Raw genomic sequence first — 23,387 nt, 5'->3', positions numbered from 1 at the left:
CATCCAGGCTGCCAAGCACATCCACCACCCAGGCTCATTCCTCCCTCTGCCTGGCTCTGTGACTGACTGACCTTCCCAGACTGTGCACAGCTACACCAAATACACCTGGGGCATTCTGATGGTGCCTGAATTGTCAGCTAAAATAATCACCTGGCTGTCACTGGGAGCAACACAGGTAGGCAAAGGGGAGCAGCTCAATGCACATGCTTTCAGTCCTGGTAACATGGTAAACAGCTAACATGTGGTAATTCTGAGGGGGTCGACACACTGCAGCAAATTATTAAAAAGCTGACACTCAGCTGAAAGAGCTGACACTTTAAAGTTACTCCCTAGCACAAAAGAGAAAAAATGAAAGTGAAACGTGACTGAACTGTTGCCTCACATGCTCATATTTTGTTGACAAATTTATTTGTAGGTATGAATTCGGCCCTTTTTTAAGAGTGTCACCATCAGCTGCTGATAAAAAAGCAGCCTGACTCTATTACAGATGTGTTACTCCTCAAACTGGTGATCCAGCAAGAGCAAGAGGACAAAGAATTCCACTTTTATAAATTTGTTGTGCAGGCTAAGGCTACACTATCAACTGCAATATTTGACATTGTTACACATCCCTTCTAGAAAAGACTACTTAGAATCTGAAATATTGTATTATAATGAAATACCTCTTTAAATATATCAGCCTTGGAAAATGCAAGTTAGCCAACAGTTTCCACTTCAAAATACATTTCCTTTTTAAGGTCCTTCAAAACAGTGTTCAGTTATTACACTAACACTTTATATCAACTGCCTAATACCAAAAATAGATTCAGATTAGGTATCACATCCCCAGCACACTGGTGTTCCTTAGTTCTAAGACTGTTTTTGATAGAGTAGGGTATGCAATTTTATACTGTTGAAATATTACACTTAGTGCTACATGGACATGGAAGTGTACAGGTTTCATTGTAGCAGCACTGTTTAATTACATAAAGGAGGATGACACTTCTCACTCAAAACCTCAGAATTCCAAGATCTGATCATGCAAGTATGTAAGACTGCAGTTTTATTTATAGTTGCAATCACTTAAGACAACTGTCAGGTAATTCATATTAACTTTTGGAGCTTAAATGTATCTGAAAACTCTCAGTAGATGCCATTTCATTTTAAAAACTGTCAAAGCATTTTCCAGCACAGAACCATACAGAAATTACGTGGAAGATTTACAGCATTCTCCTGCTCCAAGGAAGGATAATTCCTAATCCCAAACAAAATCTCATCAAGGGACTTTCTAGAGAGTTTTGTGTGGAACATAGTAAGATTTGAACAATGCATGCTCAGTAAAATTGTAATTTTAGTAAACTTTAAATATTCAGATTTATTTCAAAAAGAGATCTGTCCGTGTTCCTTCCTTTTTCTTATTTTCCAAATCTGAAAATTTCTCCCAAAATTATATTGCTCAAAACAATCCTCTTACAGCTCTGAAGAATAGAAGTGAGTTTCAATTTCCCATTGATACTATAGAATGTCATTCTCCTAAGTGTGTATATGTAAAAATTCTGAAAGTTGTTAGAGCACTGACAATGCACAACTAACCCCATCTGAACCTGCTAATACACCTTCCTCTGGATTATTTTTTAACAGTCTGTACTTCTCCACTCTCTCATGCATAATTTCTACTCATAACAAGTTTTACTTGGTCATAAATAATTTTAAGTCAGTAAAATATAACATGCCTGTGAAAAACATGGTGAAATTCCTTTGCTAGTAAGACACAAAATTTGTCCTTAGCCTACATGAAGTCAAATATTAGATCTCAGCTTTAAAGATGCTGAAGCACTTTTCCAAACCCTGTGTTTTTTAAGTTTAATAATTTACTAGTCCTTTTGATCCTTACACTTCTGGGCTGACGTGAAGTGCTGTCAGAGAGGTACAGTAACACTCATGGCAAGGGTGTGGTCTCTGTTTTCTGTTGCAGAGTCTGCAGGAGCACTGCCAGCCATCCTGGCACTGGTTTGGAAGGAGATCAGAAGAGAGGACAGTAACAGACTACAGATGTGAGGTAAGACTTTGTCCTTCTGTGGCCAGCATTGCATTGGCATCCAGCACCAGCTGCACAAATGGAATATGGGAATAGTATTTTACCTATGGTGAATGTGCCTCCAGATACTACAGACCAAGCAGTGGCCAGCCATATAAGCAGGTCACATTCCCTCATTCTTGCTAACTGAGGGAAAAGGATGAACTGCCTCATTCTTCTTTTCTGTAACTTAGCCTTTGAAATTTATCACTTGATCCCATTTATGCATTTTACATTGGTTTGGCTTTTAAATAAGAGTTTTATTATTTTTGCCTCACTGCTGTATGTATGCTTCTCCCCCATTATTTTATGCAACATGATAACATAACAAGTGTTGGCTGGAAGAAGAGCTCAACATTTTCTGTCTTTACTCTGCACAACTCATACACTTATGTTTGTGCACAGAGTGGCTTGATGCACACAGTGCATTTCTGTACTTTTCATTTGGTAGCTCACCTTTTAAATTCTCTGCAGTGATCTCCACACCACCTTTCAGAGGTCCTGACCCTGGCTACTGAACTTCTGTACTTCTCACAGTGCTCTGGGTAGCTGTGACAGTCTCTGTCACAGATGTACGACAAAACAGGACCACACTGCATACTGAGATTATTGATACCACAGAACTGTGCGTCAACAGGTGTAACTGCTCTGACCTGAGTCTTAAAAATGGCAAAAGTCCTACCTATGACAGATTCATCTATAATTTTCCTTTGTGTAGGTGAGAAACAAGTCATCTCTATCAGCAAATAAAAGAGCAAGGCTGTTAACTATTGTGTCACTGTGTTTTCCTGCTCCTAGTTCTTATCATCACACAGTTCATAGTACAAAAGTACCTAAGTACCTGTTATCTATGGTTTTTTGACTTATTGTCTCCAGTCTCTTCCACTTACTACCATCAGATGTGGATGTATGACTAAGAGGTGTCACACTATGATCACAGGTAACATGCACAGTCACTTGTGAAATGCAGACTGACATTGCAGAATGACACCTTTCCATGGGCTTTGCTTGAATCTGCAGACAAACATGGGCAGTATGGAGAGCTCTGGATACCAGGAATAATGCCAGTCAATAGGATAGTGTGACCAAACTGATACCCTGCTGTGAGGAGCTAAGTGTGACTCTAAAACAGCAGCAATTAAGTACAAGTGTGACTGCATCACCTGATTGGTTAGGAAGACCTCAGTGACTGTTTTGTGTGCAGCAGCATACAAAAGCATATGACTGCAAAACAACTGCCTGAAGAGAGAAAGTTTTTGAATCTTTCCAACAGGCAGAACACGCAGAGCAGAGAGCAGATCAGGGAGCCCAGAGCTTTTTCCCTGCCCTGAGCAGTGTTTCCCAGCACACGATGATCCCAGTTTTGATGTTGATCTGGCTGATTATCTCATGCCACTCCTGTCGTAAAGATTCCCTGAGACACACTGACCTTGATCACCTCTGATGCTCTAACCTCCACATGGTCTCTCTCTGAATTGATCCATCAATTATTTATCTTCTGCATAGGGTGTGCTCTCTTGACCACTTCAAGAAGTGGCACCCTTGGATCCCACTTTAAGGTCAAACAAGGCTATGCTTTGTGTAAGACCACAACAGCACATGACACTGCAGTAGCCACCTCCCTACTGTAGTAGGCAAAGTAAGTCTGACTCTTTGTTGCTGCCTTGCTCCTCTTGAAAATCTGCATGGCTTTCCTTCCCCCTAAGCTTGCTACTCCTCCCTTCTCCCTTTGGAAGGATATTCATGACCTCCTTGAAACTTTAAGGTTATCTGTTTAAGCAAAAATTTCCCCAAGCGCACAGCAGGCACCCTTTAACTACATGCACTGAAGTGACTACAGAACATCTGTGGATATCTGTCTTTGAGGCCATGCCAGAAACCTCACCATTTCCCTGCATCCATCTTAACAGCCATCTGATAATGGTGTGCCATTTCCTGTGCCACACCATGTGTGCAGGGATGTAGATGATAATGCAGATGCTGGCTGCTCTGCTTAAGGAAAAAGTCATTTTATCACTTGGAAATTTCAGCATGTCCCTGGCATAGTAAAGTTGAAACATGCTTCCAGTTATAAATTAGTTCATATAGAAGCACTCTATAAATGGACCAATCTTCCCGAAACCACTTACTAGATCGGGGAAAATTTAGTTTAAGAGCATATCTTATGGTGGTGAGAGAAATAAGACAGGACAAAAAATGGGGATTATTTAAGTTCCGAGATCTTTGGGGAGATCCTTTTTAGCCTGTCATGTCTCAAACCAAACTAACCTAAATATTATTGTATCTATTTTCTTTGGCAATGGCTTGCTGTTGCCCTTTATTAGATATGAAACAATAGGCGGGAGAAAGCAAGCCAATTAATTATTAAAAGTGGTTTTCACATACTTTGAAAGTCTGCATGTCCTCGAAGCACACTCAATAAAGTTAACAAGGCTAACCAGGGCACTGTACGTCTGTGAAGCCTCAGTTGGCATTTTGTGAATGCTGTGGAATTCTGTTGTGTGCTTCCTTAACTCCACATGGACCCAGTGCACACTTCATAAAGCTCTTTTGCCTCAAAACACAAACATTACAAACCTCTCTCTGCTAGCCCTACTCAAAAGTTGCTGCTTTCGATTAGTTTTCCAGCTACTCCCTTTCCACCCCTCCACGTCACTCCCTCTCATTCTTAATTCACCTGAAGAGCAGAAGTTATTTACAACCTACCCCCACACATCATGCTCACCTGCCCATCTCTGAGGACTTGTAGTCACCCTTCCTGTGTCATGCCTGATTCACACCTCAAGGCAATACACTACTCTTTTTGAATCCACAGAAAAGCACAATGCCTATTTATTTATACTATGTTGAATACAAAATTGCTACTAAATACAATAGCCATAAAAGTTATCTTTGCTAGATTCTAGCCCTTTAACTCCCTTTCCACAAAGACCTTGAGTAGTATGGGTCCAAAACCAGATTTTCTGCTATGGTCTCCTAAAAATCAGTACGGACTCAGTAATAACCTCAGTGAGAAAACCATCACTGGGTAATAGCAAAAAAGAGATGTCAGTGGTGCTTGAGGCACTTGTTGAAATCAATTAACACACTCTGTGCTGATGGAACAGGCATGGGTTCCACAGTATTTTCATTTAATTCTCCAATCAATTATAAGAATCTTTTGCAGAGGGTTTAGAACTAAAGGGGGGAATGTTACCTTTATTTTCCCTGCACTTCCTGATCACATTATCACTTTGAATAACCTGTGCCGAATAGCTTTTTGGAAACAATAAACCCTGTAACCATAGGACAAGGTGTTCAATGGAATGAACTCCAAAGCCCAGGAACACTAAGTGCATTAACCAAGCTTTGTGGCTTGAGTCTGTAATTTTGATTCACTCAACACTTGCTTTTCAGTCAAAGAAACTATTCCTATTCTGCTTCTGTAACAAGATTTGTCTTCATATAATATATAACAAAAATAACAGCTGCATTTAAACACATGGCAGAAGCCATTAGGCATGGAAGAATTACTCCTTTTCTAGTAAATCATGGCTGTCGAACAAATTTTATACATGACTGTCCTTGTCCATACTATGAGCCAAATGTTGTCTTGTTTTATCCCAGCTAAGATGTACTGGTTACTAGAGTTCCTGAAACAGTTTATACTGCCCCTGTATCTCAGAATGCAATGTGGGGAACTGAAATAAAACAGAAAATTTTGTTATAGGCAGAGGAGAATTTCAGAACCATGCAGAAAGGATGACAGTGAGGAAGCAAAGAAACTACTGTAGAATACTAACATCTGCATTGCCTTTCAGATCCATTTTTTTTTCCTTCTACACATTTAAACATCACACTAAAACCTGATCTGACCCCTACTTTTATGGAAATTATTATCAGTGGTCCTGTTGTTACTTTTCCCATTTGCAGCTGTAGTCCCATTTTCTTTACTATTTGGGTATTTTCAGAGACAAGGTGTTAAAAAACAATAACTATACCGAGACTCTGCAACTTTTTATACCATTGCCGGACAATTACTGCTGGCAGCGAGTCAGTAGAAAAATCCACCTAGCACAAGGTGCTGGGAAATAATCCCAGTCACGTATGAACAGCATGGCTACAGCCAGGCAGAGAACAACCAAATATGGAACCAAAGAAAAACTGAACCACTTCATACATCAGTAACTATACATCTCTCTTAGCTTAGGCAATTACATAAACTGAAACCTCAGTCTAGTATAAATTGCTGTGCTGTAAGGATTCAGCAGAAGAGTAAGTTTTTATCATAGCTGGAGATGGTCTAAAAACACTACGAGCATCTAGGAAAACACTGGGAATAGCATGCTACAACATGGGCATTGTTCGTCTCTAGCTTCATTGATTATCCATTGTTTGAAGCCTCAGATTTGTTACAAGCTGGCACTCAGCTCTTGGCCAGGCACTCCTGTGAATACTGGGCTTTTGAGAACAAGCTCTACTTAAGTGGGAAGGATATGCCATGCACTGGCCAAGCTCTGAGCTGTCATATGCAGTCCTGAATAGGACTGCTTTCCAGTCTCAGCACATAGGCATGAGCACATACCACTACATCTGAGTCAAGGCAATGGCCCAACTGCTCAAGAGGAGATAACAAAGCCCTTTTCAGTGCTGCATCTTCGTCCAAGTAGGAATCCTCACAACCCTTCTGCAGCCAAGACAAAATTGCCTTTAACCAGAGAGTCAGTTCTGTGTCTTCTGCACACAAAACTTGTGGTTGTGTTGCCGATGATTCAAGAGCATTGTTCAGCTCCCATCCATGATGTTCATTGTTTATGTCGCTGGATTTGTTATTCAATCAGCTACATATGCACTTAATTTCACTTTGTACTAACTCTAAGCAGTATTTACTTTTCATGAAATCTCTTCATTACAATGAATATGTTTTCTACAGGAACCAGTCAGAGTGCGATCACCGTTTCAAGCTTCATCCACTTATTGATCAGTGGCATGAAAAATTTTAACAGTTGTAAGACTGATAAACTTCACCAAAACATTTCTCATATGATTTATTTGAGAGGACAACTATTTTAAATAGCATATTCTTTTTTCAGAAATCTTTGTATTGGATAAAATTTTAAAGAATCATTCACATGCACTATCATGTGTGTTATTTTAGCACAGACACAGGCAAATCACAGGTGTGAATTCCTCGTTCTCCAACTTTATGCTTTAACATAAAACACACATACTCCACACTCCAAATTCTGGGATTCAGTTAATTATCGTATCAGTAGCTGGGAGAGTGCAGCATTTTTTATTTAGTGTAAGAATAATGTTGTCATACTGTCGACATCTACTTAAGGTAAGATTTTTTCCCATATCATAATCATGGAATCTTAAAGTGGTTTGTATTGGAAGGGATCTTAAAAACCATCTAGTTCCAAACCCCTTGCCATGGGTAGGGACACTTTCCACTATACTGGGTTGCTTAAAACCCCATCCAGCTAGGCATGGGGCATCCACAACTTCTCTGGGCAACCTCTTCCAGGTGCCTCACCACCCACACAATTTATTCCTAATGCCTAATTAAGAATTATCTCTTCCAGTTTAAAGCCCTTCCCCTTGTCCTGTCATTCCATGCCCTTGTAAAAAGTCCCTCTCCAGTTCTCCTGTAAGTCCCCTTTACACGCTGGAAGGCTGCTTAGGGTCTTCAGAGCTTTCTCTTCTCCAGGCTGAACAGCCCCAGTTCCCTCAGCCTGTCTCCACTGGAGAGGTGCCCCAGCCCTCTGATCATCTTTGTGGCCTCTTCTGGACTCACTCCAGCAGCTCCATGTCCTCCTTATGTTGGGGCAGCAGCTCCATGTCCTCCTTATGTTGGGGCACCAGAGCTGGATGCAGTGCTCCAAGTGGGGTGCACAAGAGTGGAGCAGAGGGGGAGAATCGCTGCCCCTTGACCCGCATGCTGGTCACCCGGTAAAAGGAAATGCCAAAATATAATAAAAAAGTAATTTTGGTGATATGAAAATGGTGAGGTCTTGTTCCCAATATCTTATCTCCTTTTGGATTCTTTGATGTCTAATAGAACATGAGTTTGTTATTCTTGACTTCAGATACTAACAGTTTCTCTCTTTCTCTCTCTTCTTCGCATCTGCTTAATTTTGTAACAGAGGCACAATCCTAGGTTCATCTAAGGATTCATTCTCTCACTAGAAAAAAGAGTGAGGCAGATACATGAAATGCATCAAAATGCAGAAGTAGACCTGCCTGCAAAGGCTTTCAGTTCATAATGCATTTCCTCTTTTTAATTTTTTTTAATCTAAATTTTTTACTTAGTCTCCTCAAAGCAGATAGCTCTTGGGTCTTGCTCATCAAAACAGGTTAATGGCAGGGCTAATAGCTTTGCTGCCCACATCAGCAATACAAAGAACTAAAACCTCCCTTCCAGAGGCACCTGCCAGGCACTCTGGCTTTGGGCAGCCATTCCAGGAACAGGTGTCCAGGAGTCTCACCATACAGCCATGAGTTAGCCTGGCCCAAAGCTGTGATCTAGGAATGTGCAGGATAAATACCTGAACATGAGGGACTCAGAATGTCCTGGATCTGTGGCTTTGGGTCAGGCTGACCACTCAGGCAGCCACCAGGCTCTGGGAACCCTGGAAGACTTTTTTTCAGACCACTTCATCAGGAAGAAACTGAACTATACAGATCAACACCAATATCACAATGGTACACAGCACAGATAGGAATAGCTTAAGAATAAAGAACAGATGCTTAAGGGTGGATCTGAAAAAGACAGACTTGATGTTGCTGGGCTGGAGAATGATTTCTGAAATCTTCTTACCAATGATTTAGACAAGACGTTATTCTCTGGCTCTGTCCTCACTTTAAGCATACACTTGAATTTTTGTCTGACATCAAAAGCTCAGAATAACAACAACCACAAGTATAGTTTTCTGCCCTATCTGTGTGGTGAAGAATTTGTCCATCTATCCATACAATGGCCTGACCTTGGCTATTCATGCCTGCATTACATCTTGGCAGAACCATAGCCCATGATACACTTGGCACAAAGCCTTTAGCACTTAGAAACTCCAATTAATACAAGGTGGTGCATTTTACACTATTATCAGGAGAAGCTGCTACCATAAGCAACCAGTAGTGTTGTCTATTTCTGCTTTCTTCGTCCCACACACCCTATACTGGTTCCTCATAGCCATTATTGATTTCAGTTTCAGTTTTTAGTTCTCAACTTCTGATTGCTCAATGGGATGAGTCCAGATTATCTGGCAAAAGAAAATCAAATCTCCAAGAAACATGGCAGTGGTTGACAACTCCTCTTCTGTTCACAACAGAACTGCCTAAGGTAAGACAAGCACATCTGATTTGAGATTGGAGTGATCTACCCCCTGAAAGAATCCCCACCATCTGCTTCAAGCATAAACTGCATTTCTTGAGCCTTCTCTCTCTAAATGTAAACACACAGTAACATTTGGCTTTCCAAAGCAAACATAACTAAATATATAAGAGAAACTATTAAAAAAGAATTCCCCTGAAGTGTCTCCCACTATTCCTGACCTACTGCTTGTGGAGGATGAGTGAACAAGCACTGCATAGTTGATAGCAGTATTCTTGTAAATATGCTAGCAGAAGAGACGGATGATCAGATCATGTGTACAGCAGAACAGAATCCCCAAGTTAATACCAAGTGCCTTTTCCCAAAGCACTCAGCTTTTCCCCTCTAGAAGCTCACACTTGGGTGCCATTATCACACAGCACTATCACAAGTGAGCATCCTGGGAAATAACATACAAAAAGCCCACAAAACACCTCAGAACTCTTGCATCAAGCACGGGTGAATTGGTTGTGCAGCCGAATACAATGTAGCCAGCCCACATAAGCTTGGTTTTGCTATAACCTCGGTGTGCTCACTTCCATATAAATACACAGAAAGTTCTTCGCTTTGGAGCCACTTCACAGATGGTTTTATATCTGGAATGCAGGTATAAAGTGAAAGCTCTGGAGGTGCTTGTAGATAATTTGTGCTAAATGATTTGTGCATACCAGAGAGATGCAGAAGTCTTCCTCAGAATAAAACACATTACCAAATCCATACCTCAGACAAACTTCTGGACAACTTGGGGGCTTTGGAAAATGAAAACACTGTAATAGATTGGCTGTAGCCAAGGGCTTGAAAGTCCTGATGCAAGGCTCAGGGTATCGCCTCTGGGAAAACTCCACCCATCCTGAGCTGTGAGCTGTCATAAACCTCACCTACAGTCACCAGCTTGCAAAGGAACTGCAAAGCTGCCTTCTACTCCCAAAGTGCTCCGTACACTGATCCTTGTAAAGATGCAATCATTCCAACATAAGATGAAAAGAATTCTCAGTACAATTTAGAGGCCTGGATCTGTTGGCACCGAGTCATGGAGTGGCAAGATGGTGTGACAAGCCACCCACACAACCTGTCACAGGCATCAGCTGCACCTCCAGCCAGGAATGAACAGCCAGGATTGCGGGTTGTTCCCTCCCCCAGTCACTCACTTTGCCATACTGGAGAATGTCAACATGCTTCTGTATATAGGATTAGACCTATATGCTTTTAACTAAAATAACAGAAAACATTGTAGGAGTGTTGAAAAATATTTTCTGATGTGTTTTGCTTTAAGACAAAAAAAATAGTATCCATATAGAGTCAGCCTATTAGCTTTCTAAATCTTGCACTCTACTATTTGTGCTTCGCTTTCTCCCACCCAAATGGCAACTAGGCTTTAAAGCACCAAGTATACTTAATAAATTATAAAGTCTAGCTTCATAATTTCTATTCTCATACATCAGTTAGAGATGGTCTCAACAGAAAGATATAAGAGAAGTAGCCTAGGTCTTCCTCCAACAAAGCACTTAAGCACACACTTCAGCACATCAGCATCCCAGCTGAAGACAGTGGGATATATTTCAAGTTACAAACATTTCAAAATTTTATTGAAGCTCAATGACAAATAAACTAATATACAGCAGAGGAAAAACCTTTAGTATCTGTATAAGTAAGACTATGGTAGTATCTTCTACTAAAATTCCATAGACTTAGGAAAATGCTTGCTTTGGTTAATTCAATGTTCCTTTTGGAGACAGTGACAAAAAATACTTTTATTAGAACATAAATTTGACCCAGTTCCTTTTAGATGGAACTTTTTTATGTCCACTGGTAATGGAGCTCAATGATTATATATGAGATTTTTTTTTAATTGAAGCATGATCCCAAAAAGCAAATCTGACAGTGAAATCATGAGACATTGCAAGATCTTAATATTTAGGTAGTCATAATTATACATTGTCAGGAATCCAGGTTCTAATGTCCTTTACAATTTCCATGTAGAGCGCTGACACTTCTAGCATGTATCAGTGTGCCTTGGAAGTTTGTATAAGGGCCAAGAGAACAGTGGTACAGTTATTTCAATCAATTTAGAAAGTTCTTAGATGATACTTCCAGAAATGCTTGAGTTCAGTTTTGTAGTTGACTTGAGTTTTTTTCACAATAGTGTTGGATTTTACTATCACTCGAATGGTTTTTCCCCTTCTTATTATATTTCTGTTGCCAGTACTTTACCAGATATCTGAAATAGTTCTGCACTAATAAGAAGTACTGGTTGTCCTGGGACAGCATCCAGAAAAGATACATACATTTGGGGAGGTTTGAAATATCACAGCACATCCCAAAAATACAAGCTAGTCATTGCAACAACCTTGGCAATGGCAAACTTGGAAAAGCTAATAGTGGAATTAAAAAAGGATGAATATATCACAGTACTTTAGCATGGCTATAGATAGAACAAAAAACCAAAAAAAGGAGGTCGTACTTTTGTTTATACGTCCAGAAAATGCTGGCAGATACAGAATAAAAGAGTGCAATCCTGAGTCGTCTAAACACATTAATTAGCCACACCACAGAGAATCTGGCCTTCTTTGGTGTTCATTCACCTTGAGTCACACCTTCTTTGCCTTCCTCATGTCCATGATTGGTAAAACATTAGACTGTGTGGTGCATCAGAAAGTAATTATTGAGCATGGATTTCTGCTGATGGCAGGGTTTTAAAATTCTTGAGGCAGTGGCAAAACGAAGTCATGTAAATGGCAACCTTGGCTCTACATTTTAATTATTTTTAAATAAAATAATTTTAAGTTTAGTAAGTAGCACAGTGCAAGGAAAGGGATCCTAGAAACAAATCACACACACACACGAATCATTCAGCTAGGTACAGTAACATGCAGTAACGACAGAATTAAATATTCATAAACTCAAAGGAGATGGAATTCTGTGCTCATCTATCACAATATGTAAACCACCAGTTACCATTTTAAAAATAAAGCCCTTGCATCCACCCTCTTAAGCTGTACGGGCCCTACTGAAATGATCCAACGTCAATACCCTCTTTTAATTAAAACAATAGCACAGATTTTACCGAACAGTAACAAACCCAGAAGTGTAGGAGGCAAATGCTGAAAACTCGGAGTCTACATTTAAAAATACAATTTTTAAAAAATACAACATGAGAAATCTTTCTCATGACAACTGGAGCTCTAGTCATGCAAATATGTGGTGTGACATAGTTGTTGCATTGATTTATTGCATTGCTCGCTTACATTCCTTCATTGTGTTACTGTTCTCTTACACATTTGTAACAAAACCAAACTATAGTAAAACTAGTTGAAGAAACACGGCTCAAATCCAGTACATGTCAACATTTCTTTTTTACGTTACTCTAGGATTATAATCTGTTTGGGGGTATCTGTGCATTCAGACAATTACTCGGATTTCAGTAAAATATAAACGGATGTGTTTTACGGTCTAGCACACAGGGATCACACCTTGCAACCATCACCGAATTACGATGAAACTTACACATTTACCAGTCTCTGCCTGTCACAGACTACAGACACAGCAGAATTCATCGGCTTCAGTTTAGCAAACCCATGCCGAGAAAAATGAATGAAGACAGTGCCCACAGACAAAAGCACTGATCAATGCACTCCGCTGACATTATCTTAATGGCAACCTTTTTCCATCCCATCCTCCCTACTTTCCGATTCTCCCAGCAGCAGACACATCCGCACCAAAGGGTGCGATCTGACCCATTTCTCGCTCAACTCCGTCACCCGCAGGTTCTCACTCGGCAGCGAGCAGCCGTCCCCCGGTCCGCAATGACACAGCAGGGCTGGAGGGACACAGCGCCCGGGCTCCTTCCCCCCAAGTGACTCGCCCCTCGCCGCCGGCTGGGAGTCGAGGCGAGGCGCGGGGAGGGAACGGGAGCGGCGGCCCCGCCGGCCGCGGCCCCTCGAAGAGTGAGGTTAAACTTTGGCGGCGGCACCTGGGCCGCTCCCGCCGGGCGTGCGGGCGGAACAATGCCCGGCGCCCCGGGCCCGGCGGCGGCGGCGGCCCCGCGCTCCCCGCCCCGCCACCCCCGTGTCCTCAGACAACCTCGGCCGCCGGCCCCCCGCCTCCCGCCGCCGCCGCCGCCGCCGCCGCCGCGCTGACAAAGGGCGGCGCGGGGCTGCCCGCGGCCGGGGCCGGCGGGGAGCGGAGCGGAGCGGAACGGAGCGGAGCGGAACGGGAGCGGCCCCGCCCGCCCCGCCGAGCGCGGCCCCGGGCAGCCGGCCCCTCCGGCGGGCGCGGCGCCGGCCGGCCGGCGGCGGAGCGGACCTACCTTTTTGTCCTCTTTCTCAGTGCCGTGCCTCCGCTCCGGGTGGCCGCTGTCGGCGGCGGGGGCCGGCTCCGCGGGCTGCCCATCGCGGTGGTGCGGGCGCTGGTGCGGGCAGCCGCCAGACCCCGCCGCCGGGGGGATGGGCTCCGGGCACGGAGAAACTCCCTTAACATCCATCTCCATCTTCCAGTTCACTGTATTGCGAGACAAAAGCAGGCAAACACTTTCCACCACCCCGCGTCTTTCTTCTGCTTTCCTTTCTCCCTCTTTTCTTTTTTCCTTCTTTCTTTCTTTCTCTCTTTTGTTTTTTCCTCCTTCCTCCCTTCCTTCCTTCCTTTTCCCCCCTCAGGAGGCCGTGACACGCATGGCTCTGGCCGCCGCTGCTGCACCGATCCGGCGGCTGCAATTCTCCCCTAGATCCTCCAGACTTTTGTATCCAGCGTGCGTGTGTAAGAGTGACTGTGTGTGTCTGTGTGTGTGCGTGTGCGTGTCCTTGGCACGGCGGCCTTCAATCGCCCCGAAACAGCAAACGCTAACTAAGCAGATCTCTCGCCACGAAGATCAACTCGCGGCCCCAGCCTAATTGTGGTGGTTATTTACTTTACGCTATCTGTGTCCCAGGCCCGGACAAGCCCTCCCGGCTGCAGCCCTTTGAACAAAGTTAACTGGAGGGAGCCGAGCCCGGGGAGGGGGTGGGGGCGAGGGGAAACCGCCGGGGTTTAACACGGGGGAAGTGACAATAACCCGGTAATGTCAAGTAAAAGTTAAACCTCCCCCTTCCTCCCCTCCCCCTCCCCTCTCCACAGCCCAGGCAAGCGCAATACAGCAAAGCAAAACAAGCGATTTCAGACCTGTGCAAGGTGCTGGTGGCGAGAAGAGAGGAGCATTTACCCGATTGTTGCTTTTATTTTATTTTCCCCTCGCCTCTCCCCCCAGCACCACCCGCTATTGCAAATGTGGGCTCCTTGATGTTAATCTCCTCTCAGCGGTCTCAGTCTATGCGTGTGACTGGAGCTCCCTCTCTCTCAGGCTGCCAGCGCCACGCAGCACTGCACAAGGAGAACTGAAGTAAGGAGAAAAACAAGAACAAATCCAGGCTGGAAATCTAAATCAGTGCTAGCCACCGGCTCTCCGATTTTATCAACACAGATAAAAGAAGAGAAAAGAAAAAGAAAAAAAAAATCGCGTGTAAGCTGCTAAATCAGTTGTGATCGCAGTGCACTCTCGACTGTTTTATTCTTTGTGTTATCTTCCTTCTCAGACTGAAGTTAGACGTGATAGGGAAAAAAATGCAATCTCATTAAGAGTGCTTTATACCAAAACAAGAATTTCTTAACGGTGCCAGAGCCAAGCCAACTCTTCAGCTATTCCTCTTTTCATTTCAAAGAGATGAGTGGTGAGCACAGACCTGATCGTTCTTAAATCAGGACACCATCAGGTGACCAGTCTGCACTTCTAAATATAACATCCCATTGTCCTGAGGAGCAGCTGCTCTGGAAGTTAACTGGAAACATCTCCTAAGAGCCTGCAGTGCAAAGATCTGATCTATACATCATCCAGCTGATGCATGTACTGACCTCTCCGACAGCGACTACCCGCTCTGCCCAGATACCGGGCCACATCCTTGGTAGCTGGTCTGTTTTACGCCAAGAGAGAACCTCTCCCAGGATATTTTGGGAAGCAGGTGACTTTATGACACCCTTTTATTCCTGGCCTTGGGTTGTCCCCCAACAGTGTTGTTACTGTGGGAACCTGAACAGTTCTTATTGTTACAATATATTTAGACAAAGGGCAAGAGCTAACCTTGCACAAGAGAAAACAAGTCTTTGTCACACCACAACTGAATTTTTAAAATACACATCTCTAAGATCTCTAATAAAAGATCCTTTTGTATTATTCTCAAAGCATGTCAAGTATTTACAGTCCCTGCTATTTTCTCAGATTGGTGAAAATGAAGAGCATTTCTACTGAAATTACCAGCACAATTGTTTAATATTGAAGTAAATAATTAGACAATATATAATCAATATATTAACTTCTATAATCAAATACTTCAGACTACTTACAGTCATCCATTTGTAATCATTACAATAGACTTTATTGAAAGGCTACATTTTGGGTAGAAAGCTTTATACCTTCTGGACACTCTTGCAGTTCTGGTCTCATAAGCAGAAAGCAGTACCGATTGCAGACAGGCACTTTGGAGGGGAGAGCTGCACAGCCACAATGGCTGCACAACGTGTACCAAGGTGGACTTGACAGCAGAATTGCCCAGAACAAAGCAGTGAGCCCACACAGCTGATAAGCCATCCCACTGTCTGTCCACCTGCATAGTCACCCCTGCCTTGCTCAGAGAAGTCATGCAAGGAACAAACTTCTGTCCTTAGAGCTTTTCAGTCAAAGTACTCCCAGTATCACAGATTGGAAAATGGCAAAATAAAAGTGAAAATAAATACATTGTTCACTCAGGCACCACAGTGCTCATTTTTAAAAACAACTGATAAATTACATAGAAAACTTCCCGTGGTGGGTATTACTAAATAATCCTGTTAGAAAATAACAGTTCCCAATCTACCATCTCAAGGACTGTAAAGTAAAATTCAAAGCAAAACCAAGCCTAAAAATACAGAAAAACTTACCCAAATACAAATATTTGTCCATGTGCTCTGAAGATTACTGGAGTTGGACATTGGCAGAGAACCAAGGAAAACTAATTCCAAAGGTGGGGGCCCTGGACTCAGAAAGATCTGCTCCTAATCCTAGAGAGTTTAACCCCCAAAACCAAAAGAAATTTCTCAGATAGTTCAAGTGAACATGATCATACATAAGAAGAAAAGGGCAGGCCCTAGACTATGTAAAAGTCAGTACAAATTTTTGCCTTTGGCTGATTTCAAACTTCCCTTTCTTCCTCTTTTTTATCCTATCTTTCCTTTCTGTGCTGCAAGAGATTTACAACTCTATTGCAAAAATAATATTATTAAAATCAATTCATCATAACAGTGTGCTCTCAGTTTCTCTGCACAAACCAGATTGCTGTTATTCAAAGGATTTCTAGAGAACTCTAGGTAGAATATATTTTTTTAGGCTAAGGTAAAGTTCTGAATAATCATTGCAAATCTCAGTGAGAGAAATAAAGATCTCCAGGCCAAGCACAATTTGAGCTAGAAACAGTAACTACAAATCTAGAAATGCTAACAAATTGGACAGGAAAACATGATCTGAACCAGCAGCCTGGGGAGATAGGAAGCATGACCTCCTTCCAGTGGTCCTTCTGAAGAATGGCACTACAGACCATGATAATGCAATGAGCCACAAAACTGAGCAGTTCATCAGTATTGCCTAATGAAAAGGTTTTGGAACCTCCAACTTACTTGGTACCTACACTGAACTAAAACCACAGAACTGTATTTGGAGCTGAGGTGGAATAATGGTGAACCAGAGCATTTTACCACACGGCAGCGTCTTGGAAGAGCATGCATTTGAGAAGCAGAAAGCAGGGAGTCTCACTAGAGGGCAAGCCAATCCACACCAAATAGGCTGAGCTCCTAAGGAAACAACATTGTGTTGAATGCTTCTCAGATGTCCTGACAGACTGAAAAAAATTAGCATGGATCTTTCACTTATGTGCACTATGGTAAAACAGCGTATATTTTAGCTTCTATATAGAATAATAAAGTACATTACTGAATATGGACTGTCTATTACCATACACAACATATATAAAGGATTTCTGAGCCCAGATTTATTGTACATTTTTCAAGAGAAACAGCATTAAAATATTGCTGGTGAAATCGATACTATGACTCATTAACACACACTCCATGCTCTTGCATATTTTGCAGTTGTGAGTTGTACTGTAAAATGGGTGTGGGTGACTAAATAGACTACAGAGACACTGATGTCCTAAAATGCAAAAGGAAGACCTTTCATGACCATTCTTCGTAGCTCAAAAAATTAAACTCGGGGAGTGATGACAATATGAATTTAATTACAGGCCAAGAATTGGAACAATTTAATGGAAAGGGTCAAAGACTTCTTCTAGAATCCAGTGTAATTTTTATCTTGTTATTCTTGGTTATGATCAGATGATAGTAAAACATACTGTGCAGCCAACATGGCAGGGAGATTCTATGTAGTCCTAATTAATAAGGGTAGAAATGGTGGGAAGACATGCACAAATTAAATGAGTTGCCTAAGATCATAAAGTAGCTCAGCAGCAGATTAAAAAGAACATTTATGCCTTTTCCAGAATCTCTTCTTTTGGTCATTTGTTTCACTTAGCAATTTGTCACCTCTTGTGAGTAGTTAGGATAACTGCTCAGAAGCTAACTAAAACATTTATTGATATTTACTTACATAAGAATTAATCTTCAAAGATATTTTCAGGTCTTTCTCAAGCACACTTACATTTACATTTACAATGTGGATGAACTGAAGACGTTGCATTTAAAATATAAAAAGGTGGCTATTACAAATTAGAGAGACTTACATAATCTTTATAAAAATGCAGCTATCAGAGCATTTTGCTTTCTGCTGCCTCACAAATCTGTTGGTTCAGGATTCATCTATCTGCTGCACTCAGCATTTGAATAATTTTGACCTTTTACCACCCTTAGACAATTCAAATAAAAGGTTTCCTGTTGTCAACACAAGCTCCTTGGGGCCTCACTCAACAGTCTTATCTGTCAACTTGCATTCTAGGCAATTTCATTTCTCACTTAAGAGTTGCAAACAGAGTTGGTTTCTCGTGAAGGCTGTGACTTTATCAATAATTCCCTCCATACTGTGTCTTCAAAGTGGCTAATACAAATATCCAATGGGTCATCTTCCCACTCATCGATCTCTGCTTCTGCCTCTTAGGCACTTTACTGCAGGTAAGTAAATATTTGGTAACCTGGGGACTTCTGTAATTTTTGAGATCTATCTATGCAGGTATTTTCTGTCTCAAAAAGTCTATAATTTTATGTGCTTAATAAATGCTATCCTAAAACAATTACATTGCACTGGGATATAAAAACATGCTCTGGATGTTCATAGAGAGTAAAAGCTGAATGTACTATTTGAATTTCACCATTTTCTGCACAGTCCACATGAAAATTGATAAATTACAAGCTACATATTCAAAAACATCTTGTCTTCTAGCTTTCTACCCCAATTTTAATTCATTCTCCCCTGCATTCTAACATTTTTGCTCACAGATCCCAAAACCACAAAGAATGGCTGCACAACTCAAGCCTTGAATGATATTTTTGACACTTTTAAAGATTTATCTCCATTCCTTTTTTGGAATAAAGAATCCTGTTTCTCCTTTTCTGGAAAACTATCAAAATAGAATTGATAGGCTTAAAGAGTTTTAAACATGAACATAGCTCCTTGTAGTTTAAATTCTACATGACTGACAAACAAAACTATTCTCTGGCCATAGGCAAAGTTTCATCCTTCCTTGCCCAAGACAATGAGAGAAATGGGCATGCATTCACTTTCCATAGCAGCATCATGATCTGAGCACACAAGTATCTGTCCTTTTTTGTGTGGAAGCTCTTATTCACCTCAAAATTGCTACATGAAGTTGAAAAAGAAGCAGCTATTTGTGCTGACTTTTCTGAGAGTTGGCCTGGACTCATAGCTGGTCAGACATCACTGGGTGGGATGAAAGGCCTAACCTGGGAGGCTCAAAGGGAAGAAATGAAGCTCTGAGGGATGTGGGTGGGCAGCAAACCACATTTGTTTCACACACTGAAAACATCTGTATATCACTGGGTGATGCTGCAGTCTTCTTGGTTCCTGTGGTAAGCCTGGATCTGTGTCAAACTGAAAAGTTTTACACAGTTTTCAGTACCTGGGAAAGGAATATCTCCACTGAATTCACTTAAGTTAGAAATTGGGAGAAAAAGTAATTTGTCGCTATAATAATTTTTAGAAACAAACAAAAGGGAAATGTTTTAAAACAACAGAAAAAGAATTTATCTAGATAATTTCTTAATGGATGCTACATCTTCATTGCTAGAGAAGAAACTTACAGAAGTAGATAAAGGCATGAGAATGTTCTACACGGGATAGAACATCCTCAGTGGCAGCCAAGGGTTGGTGTGCAAGAACAGAAGTTTGGAGTCACAGTAACAGGGAGAGATGGAGACAAGATGATGTGTGGGCTAAACCCTTCAGCATTTCTGCTTCACCAGCTGGTCTGAAAGCCACTCACAGTCCTGCTGTGTAAAGTGCAGAGGAGATTTGTGGAGGAACAAGTGCAGGTGTTAGGAGCACCAATTCCTCTGATCTTCCATGCCATGGAGTGTTCCTATGTGCCTTTATATCTGAAATTCCTAGTGGAATTGTAGGGAAACATCATCAGAACAGGAGCATGTCATGGGATAAGGAAGAAGCCCAGAACAATTGTGTGTTTAGGTCCAGCAATCCCTTTTTTTCTTAGGTTTTCTTTCCTTTTTTTTCCTTTCCCAATCTCTCTTCATAGTTCTGTCTCTTGTAGTAGGGTGAAGCATAAGGACTCCATGTGCTAATAGCATCTTTTTTTTTTTCATAGCAGACTGCATATATACATATGCAAATACAGTTTTGAGCTGGGATGATGGGTTTTGTTTAAAACTATCAAAATGAAGTCTGGAAGATTTTCTTGATGACGAAAATAGATGAGTAATCTGTTTGGTAGTATCTGTATAAACAATATGCACAAACCCACTTTCTTAAAACATTTCTGCTTTTAATTTTTAAATTAATGCATACTGCTCAATTTGACTACTTCTTTCAACTTCTGCTGGCTCTCTGGTCCTGCTGAGATATGCCCCATTCTCTCCTTGTTCTTTCTGCAGATTGGAAATATATTCAAACTCATCAACCTTTGGAGTAATAAAACGCAAAGTCTTACACATAAATGAGACTGAACACAATTCATCACATCTTCTAAAGGCTAAGAACTGATAATAAGTGTATATATGATCAATTACTCTTCTATTCAAGTACAGGGACTCGAGTACAGGGTTTTCCAGTTTTGTCCACTATAGTCAGGTCTTCACCTGCAGCTGGTTGAATCCAGTGAGGCAGAGAGTATGTATTTAAGTAGTATAGTCTTCAGCACCTTAATATTTAGAAAAGAGTCTGACTTTGCTGTCTAGGATGAATCTGTTTTGATGCCAGTTTTACAGCTACAAGGTGAAATATAGGACCTAGTTCTGAAGGGGAAACACAAAATCCAGAACTTTCCCTTTGCAAAATAATTTTAAATTCCATAAATAGTTTCAATATAGCTATACTTTGGAGCTAGCAATGTCTCCTCAATTGTAAAAGCCATGTTTTCATTATTTCTGCTTTTTTGATGCTATAGAGAAAAAAAAACCCCACAGAGTAAGTTTGAAGGAAAGCTTTGCTGAGTGGGATATCATATATCTTCAAAAAGCAACCTGAAAAATTGATTTTTAATTTTTCTACTCAAGAATTGTAGATTTTAAAATAGACATTAGAAGGAGTGAGTATTAATGAGTACAATAGTGAAGCAAATTAGTGAGGAAATGAGAAGACTAGAAGATGCAAAATACCTAGGAAATTGATGAAAATTAAAAACCCTGCAAACAGTTTCTGACTCTGAATGGCAAACTCAAGAGAGATGAAAGATGAATGCATTGGAAAGAACATCTTTTTGTTCCTTGAAAGAATAGGTTATTGTCTACTTGTACTTCTTGGATACCATCACTGGCAGTTCACTCACAAAATAACAATGGAAGACACATCCCTGCCCCAAGGAATGTACAATCAAAAGACCCTATGGAAAAATGTCCAGTCATTGCAAAATTAATAGAATTAGATCCAAAATTAAGCAAATGTACTTAAACAGCAATGCCTCCCAGCATATTAGAAATAGCTCAGCAAAAGACACCAGTCAGCCTAACCATTCACAGATAGATGTTTTGATGACAGATTAAAAATAAATATACATGGTAATGGATATAAAGAAAATAAACTGAAGTTGCAAGGAAATGTTTTGATTTAAAAGCTAAAGTTCTCAGGTCAAATATGCTGTCAACAGGGTATGACACTTAAGGTCTCAAAAAGCACTCAAAGCTAAACTTCAGCCCTGTGTATGCAAATCACTGGTGTGTGTGGTTGTTTATCACTGTCACTTGTACAAGAAAATGATAGAATTTACATCTGTAAAAGCCTGTTTGTGCTTAGTTTGTATTCAGTTAGCACATACAGCTGAGGTTTGTATGCATATCTGTATATTTTATCATTTGCTTGCAGAAAAAGCAGTGCTCAAATTGTACCTGAAAAATAGATGCCAGATTTCGAAACTGTGGTTCTGAGTAGTGCTCAGAAAAAGCAAAATGTCCCAATACAACAGAATCTAATCTATTTCCAGCAATGACACCAAAATAAGATAACACAGTTTACAATCAAACAAACAAGATGCCAGACATCATGCAGATGTTAAGACTGTGTTTGTCTGTTTCCTTTCTTGTGCCCTTTAATTACAATGAAGTAGTTCATAAAATTTTGACAGTTGTAGAGGTCTCTTTACCTCAGAGAAGGTTCTAGTGCTTTGCTACAAGTAGACACAATTCATAACTAAGTACTCTTGTTTGATCCTTCCATGAAGACTCATGGCAGGTCTGTTCTTTACAATGGTGCCAGTCGTGTAAACAGAGCCAAAATTCCTGGATCAGGAGAGGTGTGAGGCTGAATTAATCAGCTTACCTCTCTCTGTGCCATCTTTGGCATTGAGCTAGCCCCTTCACCAAATTCTGTATCAGCACAGTCCATGCTCTCCCCAGTGCACAGGGATCCATTGGCCTTTGTGTATTTGCCATTAATATACATTGTTTCTATATTTATTCATGTTTCACAGGGTATTATAGTAAGTATTTATTTAGCGTAAGTGCTTAGATTCCAAAACACAAGGCCCAGCTGCCAAGGAGAGGAGTGGGACTATAAAGCTGTTCACTGTCCAGTTTAGTTCTTGCATTTGCCTCTAAGAGACAATGTTAGCCCTCAAAAAATAAAACACATTCACTCATAGTCTATGAGTTTATCTATACAGCTATTTATCTCATTTCATGGGAGCACTAGAAGAACTCACAGCTCCAGAAAATAGTTGAAGTCAGAATTCAACAGCAACCCAAGAGATTACGTTCTTATTTCTTCATCAGCAATTAATTTATTCTTGACTTCCAAAAGGTACTTTCCTTGGATCTACCTATATCTACTTCAACTGAAACTCATCCTCCAGATAAGATAAATGGTGTCCCTCCATAGCAGAATGCAGTATACTTTAAAATGGAATTCAAGTTCAAGAGCTAGAGGATGTGTTTGTGAAGAGAAGGCCTATATGAAATAGACCTAGCAAATGTTTTCTGGTTTAATACTGGAAATCTGACTGGAAGACAGTCAAAGTACTAAACAGCTTTTACTATAAACAATAGAGCTGTTTAATAACCTGTTTGGTCCTGGGAAAATCCCTATTTTCTTAGAACTAAGCCAACAGCAAAATGCCTGTTGTTTCTTGGGGCATTACCACACTGGTGTCTCACAATAAGAAAACAATTTTACAGGAAAAAAACTCTATTTTGAGTGCCTTCTCTGAAAACAATTTGCATTTCTATTACTTTCTAATAAAAACATTGCAGTTTACATACTTTGCTATATTCATACAGCTTTTATAAGCT

General features: G+C 41.0%; 1 protein-coding gene and 1 long non-coding RNA gene across 4 annotated transcripts in view; both read right to left on the bottom strand.

Annotated features, from left to right (window-relative positions):
• LOC134417627 (uncharacterized) overlaps positions 1 to 13,274 on the bottom strand; it is a 43,420-nt gene extending 30,146 nt beyond the window's left edge. The window contains exon 1 of the long non-coding RNA XR_010027599.1: positions 13,183 to 13,274. This is a non-coding gene — a long non-coding RNA (uncharacterized LOC134417627). The remainder of the gene's footprint in view (positions 1 to 13,182) is intronic.
• Positions 1 to 14,656, bottom strand: part of RBMS3 (RNA binding motif single stranded interacting protein 3) — a 704,809-nt gene extending 690,153 nt beyond the window's left edge. Inside the window, exons 1-2 of one of the 3 annotated variants that reach the window (XM_063155034.1) lie at positions 14,565 to 14,656; positions 13,717 to 13,907 (exon numbers count right to left, since the gene is read on the bottom strand). In XM_063155034.1, the coding sequence (XP_063011104.1) occupies positions 13,717 to 13,896 (180 nt within the window). In that variant the 5' untranslated portion in view covers positions 13,897 to 13,907; positions 14,565 to 14,656. Of the gene's footprint in view, positions 1 to 13,716; positions 14,405 to 14,564 lie in introns of those variants that run through there. The other 2 variants (XM_063155024.1, XM_063155043.1) reach the window with 2 other exon arrangements.
• Between the last annotated feature and the right edge of the window lie 8,731 nt (positions 14,657 to 23,387).

The sequence above is a fragment of the Melospiza melodia genome, chromosome 1, assembly GCF_035770615.1.
Source record: "Melospiza melodia melodia isolate bMelMel2 chromosome 1, bMelMel2.pri, whole genome shotgun sequence".
Taxonomy (NCBI): Eukaryota; Metazoa; Chordata; class Aves; order Passeriformes; family Passerellidae; genus Melospiza; species Melospiza melodia.
The sequence above is the reverse complement of the archived record's forward strand: the minus strand, read 5'-3'. Positions and strand labels throughout refer to the sequence as shown.